The sequence below is a fragment of the Haliaeetus albicilla genome, chromosome 7 (genome assembly GCF_947461875.1).
Source record: "Haliaeetus albicilla chromosome 7, bHalAlb1.1, whole genome shotgun sequence".
Classification (NCBI taxonomy): Eukaryota; Metazoa; Chordata; class Aves; order Accipitriformes; family Accipitridae; genus Haliaeetus; species Haliaeetus albicilla.
In genome coordinates, this window is record NC_091489.1 from 40164034 (window position 1) to 40177788 (window position 13755).

The 13755-nt window shown below is 44.5% G+C and overlaps 1 protein-coding gene across 5 annotated transcripts in view; it reads right to left on the minus strand.

Moving 5' to 3' along the window:
- Positions 1 to 849: 849 nt before the first annotated feature.
- The window catches only part of NCAM1 (neural cell adhesion molecule 1), a 160581-nt gene continuing 147675 nt past the window's right edge, over positions 850 to 13755 (minus strand). For 3 of the 5 annotated variants that reach the window (XM_069787962.1, XM_069787957.1, XM_069787958.1), the window contains 4 exons: positions 13502 to 13618; positions 10880 to 11662; positions 1569 to 8061; positions 850 to 1468 (listed from right to left, as the gene is read on the minus strand). In XM_069787962.1, coding sequence (XP_069644063.1) covers positions 7941 to 8061; positions 10880 to 11662; positions 13502 to 13618 — 1021 coding nt within the window. In that variant the 3' untranslated portion in view covers positions 850 to 1468; positions 1569 to 7940. The remainder of the gene's footprint in view (positions 1469 to 1568; positions 8062 to 10879; positions 11663 to 13501; positions 13619 to 13755) is intronic. The other 2 variants (XM_069787959.1, XM_069787963.1) reach the window with 1 other exon arrangement.

Sequence of the window (13755 nt, forward strand, 5' to 3'; positions counted from 1 at the left end):
ACAAAGCATGTCCCCATCAGGACAAGCACACGCGCGCATACATGGCTCCAATAGCCAGATGGGTCCTTGTCACAACTCTCAGGAGGTGCTCTAGGGCCATGTTTTCAGAGCCAGAAGACTAGAAGTGGCAGTTAATGGAAGCTGTCAGCCACCAAAGGGAGTCAGAACATCACTGAGTCCCTGCTGCACTGCCAGGATGTTTTAATTCCAGACATGTTATAACTCAGCCGTCTCTGGAGAGAAAGGTGAGAAACAGAGAGAGGTGATCTGGCAAATCTCCTGAAAGTGGCAGTGTTGCCTAAGGTGTGGGACATCAAGAAGGGCTGGCCACTCTGGTGTCTGCTGGGCATGAAATTAGAAATCTCATTGTGAAGTTACAAATCGCAGCTATATTCCTCTGCCTACTCTTCAATGTGCCGCCACACTGCCCGGGAGGAGAAATGGTCTCCTGGGCTATGTGTGCCAACAAGGCACTGAGCTGCCTGACTCCACAGGCAGCAAGGCTCTCCTGTCCCTTCCAGCCCCTTTGCTGCAGGAACTGCCATAAGATCCCTTTCCCCTTTCCTCATGCACCAAACCAAAATAGCTGCCTTCTCTCACTGCAAGTCAGCTCTGCTCTTGCTCATGTAAGCCTCCATCCCACAGGTGGTTTTTTTGCCTCTAATGAAGCTGTTTCAAATCCAGTGTCCATGGTGCCCAATTAAAAATACCCACGAGGCAATAGCTATGTCACTAGAATGCTCAGCAGTCTAGCTTTATTTGTTATCCTAGAAAATCTGGGGAGGAAATCCATGCTTAAGGTCTAAGAGAATAAAAACTGTTACAAGTAAACCATACAGTACAAAGAGCTCAGCTCCTCAGTTCATTAAAAGACCATTTTGGAGTTGCAGATTTGCAGCAAGCGGTGGTGGGGCAGTCTTTCTTGCCTACCCCTCTCCCTTGTCCCATGGGTGCTGCATGCAGGCAGCAGCATCCAGCCCGATGCAGTGGGGGAGAGAGACTGACTCGGTTCCTGCCTCTCCCACAATGGCACGATGAGAGGCTGATGGAGACAAGGGAAGGACAGTCAGAAAGGTTCTCTCTGATGGCTGTGAATCTGCACAGATAAACTCCCTCCAGATGGGTGGAAAACTGAGAAAGCGCTATTCCTGCAGTCTCTCCCCTCACGTCAGGTGGACTGGCTGCTGCAGTTCAGCCTCCTATGCACTCTTGTCTCCCAGCTTTGCACTGTCCTCTCTTGCCTCTGGGATACCCCACTGGCTCAGCAGCAGCCTGGAGAGTGAAAGATTGATTCATCTTAAAGACGTAGCATCACTGTAGGCAGATCCTGCCTTTACTCCCAGTCACCTGCATCAAAATGGTCTTTACTTCTGCTCCTCCCATTCAGCTTCCCCTTCTCTCTCCATACAAGAAGTTGTGTTCCATTCTGCCATCAGATCCATTGTTTACTTCTCCTGTTCATCAGGCTCTGCAGGAGGGCAACAGAAGGAAAAGAGTAATTTGCTAGGCTGCATGGAAAGCCGCTGCTCCCTCCCAATGCTGTTCACATGCTCCATAAAGTAAGTTACAGAGTAGCCAGCAGGCATGGTGCTATACCGTAGGGCCTCTGATGTGCCAGCACCCCGAGCAGAGTGAGGTGATGACAAGCTGCACCAGTGCGCCAGAGAAACACGAAGAGAAGCCTGCAGGACCTGAGCCTCTGTGCACAGGATGAACCTAATAACATAGCTGTAGAAAATAAGACTTGGAATTCATTTAGCAGCCAGGCAGAGACTTCATTACAGTAAATGAAATGAAGTTCTCAGCTCAGCTCTGCTGCAAGATCTGCTAATCCCTTACAGAGAGCATAGCTGTGGTACATGCTCCCTGCCTGGAGCTCTGGGAGGCTGTGCTAGGTGCAGCGTTTTCCTGCCAGTTGGCAACAAACAGTAGAGAGCTCGATTGGCTAATGTGCAGAGGGGAGAGCCACTTTTACCGAAATGGTGACCGGGTCTCTAAGCATTTCCATACAGTTCAGTACAGAAGCACTTAAAATGATGCTCTGAAAGCATGTGCATGTATATTCATATACCAATATCTGATGACAAGCCAACTAACTAGAATGTCTAGAAGGGATGAGAGAAAGAAGAAACTGTTTGCAGCAGATCTCCAGCCACCTCCCTTAAGCCCCTGCTGCTTAGGCTTACCTTTCAGCCCAGCCTGCAGTCAAAGCAGACATACTCAGCCAAGCTGACATTGACAGTTGGGTGCCATGGCCTCAACAGAGGGAGACAAGTTAAAACTACTGAGAAAGATAGGTCTGAAGATTGATGAATGGCTGAAGAAATACAAAGGGCTAGTAAAGAATTTTTTAGTTCTGTTTGCCACTGAGCACAACCCCAGCTCCAGGGAGAGAAAACTCATCACTCTTCACACATGGGCATGTGCTCTCCAGCAACAGTAAATTAGGCCAAGTGCTCCAGGCCTCTCTATTAATCTCTGAGAGAAGAGGAAAGACTACCTGAGCTCCTCACGGTTCATTAAGATGCTACAGCAGGAAACAAGCCAAACACCAGGGAACAGAGTACATCTACCAGGCATTACGCAGAGGTGACATTAGTGTGATTCAGGGAAGCAGCTGCTAAAGCCAGGAACACAGAAAAAGGCAACCTCAGAAACTTCCCTTGAAACAGAATCAGTGACTTTTATCAATTAAAGTTTCCTGACTTGAAAGTAGTTGAAACTTTTTTGTTCCAATGGTTAGGTAGTGAGAAAAAAGCTCTTTTTCAGCCAAAGGGAAACGTCCATGTGAAAATAAACTCTACTTTGCCTGAATTTGTGGAGATATTCTCAAGAAAAACAGACACCCCCCTGTAGCCCAGGCTAGAAAAATTAAATAAAGTTTGGCATTTTGGCAGGTTTTAGCCAACATTTTAGAAAAAAGAGAAAGAAAAAAATAAGAGAGAAAAAAGAAATAAACTATTTTCAGACCATCTCTTGACTTTCCAACTTTCCTGCAGAAGCAAGCTGTACGATACAATTGCACATACGTATATTGGTTGAGGACTGACATTGTACCACATCCGCCCACTCTCCATTGTTCATGGTGGGTTCTTGTAAAAAATGCGGTATTGCAAACATGCAGTATAACAAACCAGAAATCACTATCTGAATACAGAACCATTTTGCCCGCTGTATGCCACCGACTGCAATAAGGAAGAACTCTTCCCAAGAACAAAGCAGGCTGGGAAAACTCTGCAACCTGTGTAAAATAAAGAGTCAGGAGGGAGAGGTCAGGAATTCCAATGAAAGAAAAATGACAGCTATAATGGAGCTGAGAGCATGAATCTGGAACCCGAGTTCAAAAGGAATTCTGCAGCGATGAAAGAACCCACCAAGAAGATGGAATGTTTCCTGTCCCTTTTCCTGGGACAGCCTTTTCTAAAGCAGTAGTACCAAAGACATATGGGGCCAATCACAGCAGCTTTGCTGAAATACTGCCTTACTGCAAACCACAGTGTGAACAGCAGTCAAGAATAGAGGGCAAAGGGCTGGAGAGGAAGCAGACAGGAGAACGGTATTCTCTTGCGATAACAAGTACTTTAGCACAATCCATTTACTTTCTTCTTTTTCTGTGAACAATTCTGGCGCCCAGCTACTGATACCTATCAGAGCTCTCATTTCTCCTTCTGTGTCCTGGGAGATCAATGCTTAGGACAGAATTAAATTAGATTCATCCCACATTAATTAAGTTCAGGCACCCAATTCAGGATGGGTTAAGGACACCTTTTAAAGCCAACACTCACATGCACACAAATGCACACAACTTTCATAGCCAGTGAACAGAGGAACATATTTTTATGGGAAATGCAGCTGTCCTAGTTTCACAGCAGACATGAAACTGCATTTGTGTGTTCAGTGATCTCAAGGAAATTATCTATGGTGGGACAGAGAAACAAACTTTAAAAATACTCCTCTTTGTGATACTCGGCACTTTGGAAGAGCCCGTCTGTGGAATCACATGCTGGCAGGTGTTCCTTCTGCACATCTGAATTTTCAAAAGGCACTGCTGTAGCCCACTGCCACTGTTCAGAGATGTACCAGCTTAGAGCATGCAGCATGACTGCTTCACCAACATCACTGTGCAGACAGTTGCGTTGCCTGCTTGCCTACAGCCCTGAGCCTCAGACGGATGCTTAACTCATGCTGTGGGCATTGCCACAAGGGGACTGCTGGCTTCACGTTAGGCTCACGCGCAAATACAGCCCTGGGAATCCATGTCTGTACACAGGACCTAGCAGACCATCTAAAGAAGGGCAGACTGTAGGCATGAACTTTTTTTGTAATTTTTATTTGAACACAGTATTCTGACAGAATGCAAAGTCAAAATCCTCAGTTAGTATCAGTATTTACACCAGTGAGAATGGGAATAAAGGTGGAATCGATGTTTCACTTGGTAAAAAGTTTTTTTGTTTTTTAACAAGATAGAAGGCCCCCAAAAGTAGGGAATGCTGGGTAAGGATGTCAATGGAGGGTCTGAGAACAACTATCAAAACAGCCTAGTGTGAAAATCTGGGGTCTGAAGGCTCCATAGAAAAGTGTGAAAATAAAACTCCACTCTAAAAGCTGAACAACTGGATGCACTATTATCGTATCATCTTTACGTATGGCGCAGCATGAAATGTAATCACTCCACAACTAGAAGCTGATCAATCTGCATTGCCATATAGATATATATGTATGGTATGGATACATATATAAACATATACAGCGTAAACGGCATCAGGTTGGTCCCTCTTCAAAGGTTTAAATAAAAGCAATGAAGCCTAAGCTATCTTGGAAATGGGGTACTTCTAAATTAAAACAAATTACTTTTCATTAAGGGCAAGTAAAAAACCACTTTCCAGAATTAACCTACAAGTACTGGGAAGTGTCATGATGGCATTAAAAAGGAGTTGGATGGACAGTCCCAGTGCTCAGGCAATCACAGGGTTCACTTCTGCCTTGGAATGGTGCTCATTCCATTGATCTCAACACAAACCCACTGCAGTCAGTCATTCTAATGATGCAGCTGGGTGTTGGATAGGGCTTTGAGCTGGTTACCTTTTATGATAGAAATGCCAATCCAGGTGATAGTTACCACAATTTTCACCCAACAGGTGCTGACCAGTGTCACTGGACATGTTTCTGGTCATTAGCATTATGCAGCATTTGTTTCCTATCAGCTGCTCAGCTCTCAGTGGGTTATAACTTAGGAGGTATAACACACAAATGACAAAAGCAGTCAAAAACATCGCAGAAATGAGAAACAAATAGTTGTGGTCATCCACGGGAATGGAGGTACCCACTGCCTACCCACTAGTCCTCTGCTGCCCCAGGGACTCTCCCCAACCGTAGACAGACCTTTTTGTGCTGCATTTTATGGACTGATTTCTTAGAAAAAAAATCCTAGGGACCATGGGCCAAACTTCCCTATGGTTATACCAACACTGCTGTGATGGGTCATGCAAGGTCCGGATTTGACACAAGGCTTTGAAGTGAGGACACATTCTGCCCTGATATCCTGGCTCGGGATGGGTATTGCATGAGTGTCTATGCCTGCGTATCCAGTCATCCTCCATTTGCATCCCAGGAGCTAAGGAAAAAATGCAAAAAACCCCACACTTAGCAAATGACAAGACTATTATTTTTCACAGTTTGAAATTATGTGATGCTACTGTAAAAGACTGCATACTTAGAAGAATACACCGATAAAAGTGGCTCAATTTACCTGAGCCAAACTGCAGTCTACCCACGCCCCATCATCCTTCTGTTCATCACCTTAGCGCAATGGAATGCCATAGTCAGCTCAGTTTGACTTTTCATTTAAAGGCTTCTGTTCTTTGTAAAAGTTGTTCTCTTTTTTTTTTCCTGAATATTCTTTTTTCAAATCTGAACTATCGCTACACCTTCCACATCCAAACTATGTTGAAGCTTTTATTATTTCAATACTATGACAAAAAACACATTTCACACTAAAATAGTCACGCACCCACAGTGCACAAGCTTGCAGATCTAAAGTAGAATAAAAAATAAACCAAAAGAAAAAAAAAAAACAGGAAAAAAAAAACCCCAAACCCCAACAGAAGGAACATCTCTATACAATGGGCTGGTCTTCCCCTATATACCTCTGCCTTCCTCCTGCTCAAGCCTCCTTTCTTTTCACCCCCAAAATCTCAGTGTTACTCCATGACTCACAATGATAAATGTCATTGATAAGCTCCCCCTCTCCATAACGATAATACATGTACTACATCAGCCCCCTTTTCTAACTGTTGACAACACTATACCAAGACAAGTGAAATCACTGGGAATCTTGGCATTGATTTCCAAGCACTTGCTCTTGATTTCATGGTTTTGATTCTGCAGAGCATAGGTGGATAACTCAATACATGATAGAATAGAATAGTTCAGTTGGAAGGGACCTACAACGATCATCTAGTCCAACTGCTGATGGAGCTAGCTTTGCAGGATGCGTCTTGCATGCTGCCAAGCACCCTTGTGCAAAAAGTCTTTGCTTTTAAATTACCTTTCTAGGGTCAAATGAAATGGTATTTACTGGCATACTAAGGAGGACTTGATGTAGTCAAACATCTGAGATGAGACCAGACCAGCCCTAACTGTACAATCTCCCTTCTGCTTCTCAAAGCTCCGGGAAGGTTCTATGAAGGAAAGGGGAGAATGTCCTAAAAAAGCAGAGATGATATTTCTCTTATGCAGTCAGGCCCAGGTCCAGCAAGGGACTTAAACTCTTACTAAATTTAAGTATAGAAGGACTCTCACCAGCAACTCTTTCATCCCAAGTTAAGTGTGTGTTTATGCGAATTGCTGGATAAAGACCTTGACTGGTGAAAATTGGTTTGAATACCCCCACCCACCCAAAAAAACCCAAACCAAACCCCAGCATTACTTTTCTTCTTACTCCAGTAAGAAATAATAATAATAATAATAATAACAACAACAACAACAATAATTAAGAAAAGATAAAGGGGAAACAACTACTGTAAACATCCATGTTTTAAAATGTCTCCCTTTGCAAAGCAAGCATGCTGCTAACCTAGTATCTATAGACTGTATTTACTTAAAAAAAAAAAAAAAAGGCAGCTATTTTACACATACATTTAAACACAACAAAAGTTAAAAAAAATATTTGTCAATTGTAAACACTGGAAAGAACAAAAGTTGGCAAAAATTAACATAAAATTTAAAGAAATGTAGAGTCTGAATACTGCAAATTGAAATATATCCCCGAAGCTGCAATTTTGGCATTCTTCCTAAAAAAAGATAATAATAAACCCCAAATAAATGTCTAACGTGGAAAACAGAATTCAGTCACAAAGAGCTCAAGACACTTTGCATACTGAACAAATACAAGGTGAACAGAAATTATAACTTATTTATGAGGCTTTACATATTTCAAACTCGACTGAAAAGTATAAAAATAAATTGTGGACTTTGTTCATTAAGTACCAGCTGTACCAAGTAGTACAGTGGTTATATCCGCTATACTAACGAAGGAAAGAACAGGGTCTTTTTTTTTTTTTTTTTTTTTTTTTTCTGTCTAGGACTAGTTGATTCTGAGCTTCCCAACCATGTTGCAAATGGTATTTGCAATTTTGCTTATTTGAATATACACAGGGTCAGTTAAGCCCTGATTTGGTTACGGGTTTAACCCTGTTTTTAAAATGTATTACTTTTTAAAAGCAAGTGCACAACAAATAGAACCTTTCTAGAAATCTTAAAAAAAAAAAAAAGAAAAGAAAAAGAGAAATTTCCCCCCTCCCCCTATTTATGCATTTTCTGTTTTGTTTGTTTTTCTTAAAAAAAGGCAACAGACACTAGAGGAATGAGATGTGTGTTGTGTTTTGTGTTTTAAATGCTTGGGTGAAGTTGTTCTGTCATTTGCTTTCATCTGTCGCTGATCATGCTTTGCTCTCATTTTCATTTGTTTGTGTGGCTTCATTGGGGACCGTCTTGACTTCTGCTGGAGGTGTCTTAGTTTCCGTTGCTTGCACTTCAGATTTGTCTTCTACTGGGATTTTCCTGAAGAAGAATCACCAAAATGGCACAGTTTAGAAGCAGAGAAATATAGACTGTCTATTGCTGAATTAATGATAAGGAAAGAATGTTTCTGGAAACAAGCAAATACATTGCCTTGCTAGAGTAAAATGAGCATTTCCAGATGCAGAATTAAGTAAAACCAAACTCACCCCCCACCCCAGTTTCATTTAGCTCTAGTGAAATCTTTTCTGATTTTCCTCCTGCCCTGAGTTACCATACTAGTAGGATGAGGTCTCAGGTGGCAGCAGAGGCATAAGGCATGTTGTGGTGTGCAAAAAGGAGCAAAAGGGAAAACTCACACAGTTGCAAAGGAATTTGATTTTACCGTCACTCATTTACATCACCCAAATGTCCTATTAAAAGAGACTGCCATTTTAGCAGAAAATCTTTTTCCCTGCAGGAAGTCAGTCCCAGAACTTCCCAGTATGTTGCAGGAAGGGAAACACAAAAGTGAATTTTGTCAAACACGTTTTCACAAGTGTAAAGGAGGTCAAGATCTTCACAGGCTAACGCTTAGATTCATCAGCCTGTGTTTTGGCACTTTAACGAAGAATCAGAATTCTGTTTGTCCAACACTCTCCTCATAGCCATGAAAAGTGCCACACAAGGCGCATCTGGTGGCCTCCCTGAAGCAGTGCCTGTTCCAGCCCATTACCCACAAAGTTAGTTCGAGATAACTGCAATCTTGATCCACCCTGACAAGCAGGTGAGATGAATCTAAGCCTATGGTTGCGATACTGGTTTGCACCACAGGAAGCAGATGAGCAGCACAGGTAGAAGAAGGTGGCTGGATTGGCAGAAAGAACATAGCTCTGCATTCCACCATACCCAGAATTCACTTACATGACACCGACCAAGCTGCATTAATTCAGCTGAAATGTTTCTGTACTATGGGCAAACCATTTCCTACCTCCTTTCAGCTCAGTACCAGATCACAATTCTCTATTCTGTTTGTCACTCCATAGCACCCAGCATGACAGGGCAGTGGCTTTAGGTGCAGTGAACTGAAGTGAGCATGGATTTCTCTGCTTAAGAGTGGCAGAGCTGCACCCATCAAGGCTGCCTGCTTCCCTCCAACCCTAGTGCATCTGCTGTGCCACCCAGGCTTTCCAGGAAGGGCCAGATGCTCCATAGCTGTGTGGGGCACAAGGCAATGCTGTGGAACAGTCACACGGCAGGAATGTCTCCTGACTTAAGGGAGGATGGGAGCACAGCTGCGAGGTAGGGAGACCAGAGCCATAAGACGTAAAGGCACCTGAATAATACAGTAAAACAGCGTAGGTTTTCACTCAGATCTGGAAAAGAGCCTGGTTTTTGGTCCTAGAGTGTCTGACTGACTCCTCTTTTGTGAGTGCTAATACACATTGCAATCACAGTGTCAAAGCCAATGATCAAGGCTGATGCTTTATTTTGGATTAAATACAAAGCTTCCAGAATGAGGTAATTTTCCTGGAGACCCAAGGATGGAAAAAATTCGAACCTAAGCTGTGACTTAGGGTATGTCTCCAGTGTGGTTGCTAAAGCATAGCCTAGGTTTATCTGAGTGAGCTGTAAACCCAGCTCTAGAACAGCTAGTTAGATTCTTGGCAGCAATCTAGCTGACAGTGCAGAGCCCAGTGTCCTCAATACACTTTCCTTTGCAAAAGCTGAAGAAGCAGCGTGAACTCAGGCTTTTGGTTTTGGGAGCTGCTCCCACAACAAATCTGAGCTGCTTTTTCAGGATTGTTTCTTGTGATAAAGCACAGGCTCTGCTCAGGCAGGAAAGACAAGATACTCCTTCTATTTCATCCTGCCTCTATCAACACATGGTGTCCAAACAGGAAGCCAGAAGGAACAGGGACCTTAGGTACTTGTCCCCTGAAGGGTGGCTTATCCATTAGCAATCAGCATTTTCCAGGCTTCTGTGCTCATGGCTCTGTCAGCCACTGCCATCCAAAACGACACAGCAAGACTGTTCTTGTCCAACATCTGCACAAGTGATAGGGGCCCTCCCCCCAGTTACCCAGGTGAGGACTGTTTTCAGTCTCCAGTTACAGCATCTCCTGCCAAGCACAAGGTGCAGACTCGTCTCAGTTGGGGAAAGTGGATCCTGTCCAGATGGCATAAGGCTCCAAAAGACCCCTAGGGTTGTCCTGCCTAGGGGCTTGCTGATGCTGAGTAAATCAGCTGGGTAAAGAGGAGACCTGATACAGTGGATGAAGACTCTAATATACCATGACAACACACTGCCAAGTTATCCTGACCCAACTGTGCTGTGACTGCTCCCTCTCTCTCAAACAAGATCATATTACCTTATCCTTTTGCCAGTTTAGGGACAAATCCAGAGGCACCATGCTTTCACAGTTTCACATGGCACTAGTTTCTGCCCTGCCTGATACTGAAATAAGTTCTGAAGGGCTCCACTGATCTGTTAGGACATTGAATTTGGGTGGCTGTGCTCAATGAACTGCAGGAACTTGGCACCTCTGAGGACAGCACTTCCTTTGCACCGAACAGAACTGTTTCTGATCTCTTTCATAAAAGAATAACCTACGATAGACAGAGTTGCATAAAAGACTGAAGAATAATACATTTATGGTAAATTCCTGGGTTTGTCTTTTCTCTGCTTCCCTGGCACAGCCTATTCCTGCTTTCCTGCTGGACCTTGAAAGCCAAGCCCTGTTTAGTTGGTTCACAGGTGAGTTAGTTTGCTAAGGAAACAATGAGATTAGTTAAGAGAACAGCCAACAAGAACACAGCACAAGCACCAGTGCACAAGAGACATAGCACACAATCAACAGAAGATTAAAGGCAGCCATACTCGGTCTTTGAAGGTGCAGCAGGTACAGAGCTGTCTGCAGTGGAAGAAGCAAGCTCATGAGCTTGCCCACTAGTCACACTGGCAGGAGTAGTAGTGCCAAGAGCTGCAAAAACATCCTTTGCAAGATCAATGTCTGGTGTCTTGAAGGTCCCTTCGTCCATTTTAAAGTCCTCATTCTGGGAGGGGTTTGTGGTGCTGCCTGAAGCAGCCTCGCTCTTCAGATTGCTTGGGTTCTTGGTTGTCTCTGTTGGGCTCTTCACTGTACTGGACTGCACAATTTCCTTTTCAGGGCTCTTGGTGCTTGAGACCTCCTGCTTGGGCTCGGATGGAGCTGGAGGGCTAGTAAGGTTTGCAGGGCTTGCGGCAGCTGGCTTGTTACCAGCTGCCACTTTGGAGGTCTCAGCTACGTTAGCAACAGCACTGGGGCTGAGCACTGCACCTTGGTTGGACAGGACACTTGAAGACAAATTATTAGTAGCTGGAGTAGAGCTTGGGGTATCGCTGAGATCAACAAGGGGGGCCACTTTGGGGGTGGAGGAGGGTGGTGGTGAAGAGACTGAGGTGGCTGCCCCTTTGGCTGGAGTAGCCTGGCCAGTCGACATGGAGTTTGACTCAGGAATGGTTGTGGCTGGCAGGGCAATACTGGAGGTCAGCGTAGTGGTCTCGCTGGTGGGGCTGTTCTGAGCAGTGGCAAAGGTTTCAGTGATAGTATCAGAGTTAGTGGTGCCCGTAGTTACAGAAGGCAGCATGTCCTCAACAGCAGCTGCGGTATCGGCGGGGTGCCTGTGAAGAGGACAGGAGTAGAAGAGAAATAGAGACAATGAAGCCCACAAATGACAGCAGGGGAAAGGGGAGCAGGGCGTAAGAGTGAGAAGGCAAGTGGGTGGTGCAGCAGCAGCATGGCACGTGGTTAAAACACACACAGAACATGGAGAGGTACTTGGAGAAGCAGAAACCTTTCAAAGGTCAAATGTGCAAAGGGTAGCAAGGGCTGGCTGGGACAACTGAAGAGTAGCTAGGAAGAGAAAAAGAGCAAAGAGGACACGACCTTCAGGAATGGCTTGTTCACACAGATTTTGGTTCAAGTCTTAGCCAAATGTAACCCCGTCAACTTGCAGAGACTCTTCTGTTTTAGCCTAACTTTTCTCCCAGCCTCTTCCACCTAACCTCACAAGGAAGTTTTCCACCAATTTCCTGAGCTTGCAGCCCTTTGCCACCTGTCACCATGCAACAAGGTCCCAATGTAGGTCCCCTGAATCCAGTCCTTCATCTTGGCCCTGTCCTTTTGCCTGCAAGTCTAAGGCCTTCATCAAACCACACAGAATATAATTCTTTTTCTCATACACACATGTAATGCATATATATGTACATACACATACATATGTGCAGCTTTGAGGTGATGTTTTCAGCCCTTTTGACCAGATTCCAGCCTGTAGTGTTAGCTGGAATGAGGTTTGCTTTAGGACAATGTCTGACAGTGTATCTACGCTTTAGTAGCCATGATGTAGCACTGGTTGCCTTAACAAGTTCACGGATGTGAGGCTGGAAAAAAAACCAGTTTATTCCATGAGAAGCCAGTATGCCTGAGAATACCATATCAGGCTTATTAACAAAGAGAAAACCTTCATAGAGGAGGATAATTGAGTTAAAATTCTGGTAAGACTAGCTAAGAAAATGAGGACAATATAAATCCCAGCTATTCCTCACTGCTGCGCATCCACGTTTCAGTGCTGCTTGTGGACATAGCCTCCTTTCTCCTCTCACCTCACAGAGACCTCCAGCAGAGCCATTTTACCACTGGGTCCCACTGCTAACCTAATCAAAGGAGGTGAGCAGTATGCAGGTGGAAGAGCCTGCCACCTCACCACTGTGATGACTCTGCTGAAGGAAAGGAACGCAACTTGTGCCATCAGTTCCAAACCCGACCCAAATATTAACAAGCATTTCAGCAGCTTCCTAAAGCGAATTCCTCCCATTACTACTCCAGAAGCTATGGAGAAGTACTCAGAGGACACTAGAACTGCAACAGTCTAGGAAAGAGCTTAATGTAGACACCGGGCAATACTTAAACCTTACCAATCCCAGCTAATGTGGATTCACAGACTCAGGCCCCAAACAAGTTCTCTGATACAAACAAAGCTTGTAGGTAGCTCTCAGCCCTCTCACAGAATAATCAGACTTGCCATGCCTCCCCAACACCCAGAGTGTAACTACTCTGTTACTATCAGTAGAGAGGACTGCTTTCACCATGGGGCGTTCAAGCACTCATCCAGCAGAGCTCAAGCAGGAGTCAGTGCTAGGTGGGGGCTGCTTTTGCTCTGGATCCTTTGCAGTGAACCTGGACAGGTACCTGATCTACACACCGGATGGAACCTGGCAGAGACAGGCCTTTCAAGAAAGATTGCTTTACTACCCTTTTCCCTTCCAGTGCTGGAAATAGGAGTCACTGAATGTTGAGGAAGAGAGGAGGCATTTCCTCACTGGTATATCACAAAGGGAATGTGACGATTTTACCTTTTTTCCTCTCTTCCTGCCCTAAGTCATGGGCATGAGAGATCAGGGATTAAGGCAACTGAGGCCAACGTGTTGACCCTGTGCTAAGATTGATTAACGCCAACATACTCTGGCTCCGTCAGTGGGGTGGTCTCATTGGGCTCTGTGTGTTTTCCCCCATCATGGTTGGGGGTCCGCTCCTCTTCAGTCCGCACCTCCACAATAGGCTCCTTGGACTCATCTTTCCTGTAACAAAGGAATTGCATAGAGATTAGTTCCCATTCACACTAGATATCCTCCTGCAAAGACATGCTGCAAGTATCAATAGTGAATGACAGAAACAAACTAGCCTAAACAGCAGATTACTTATTTTTGTCACTTCC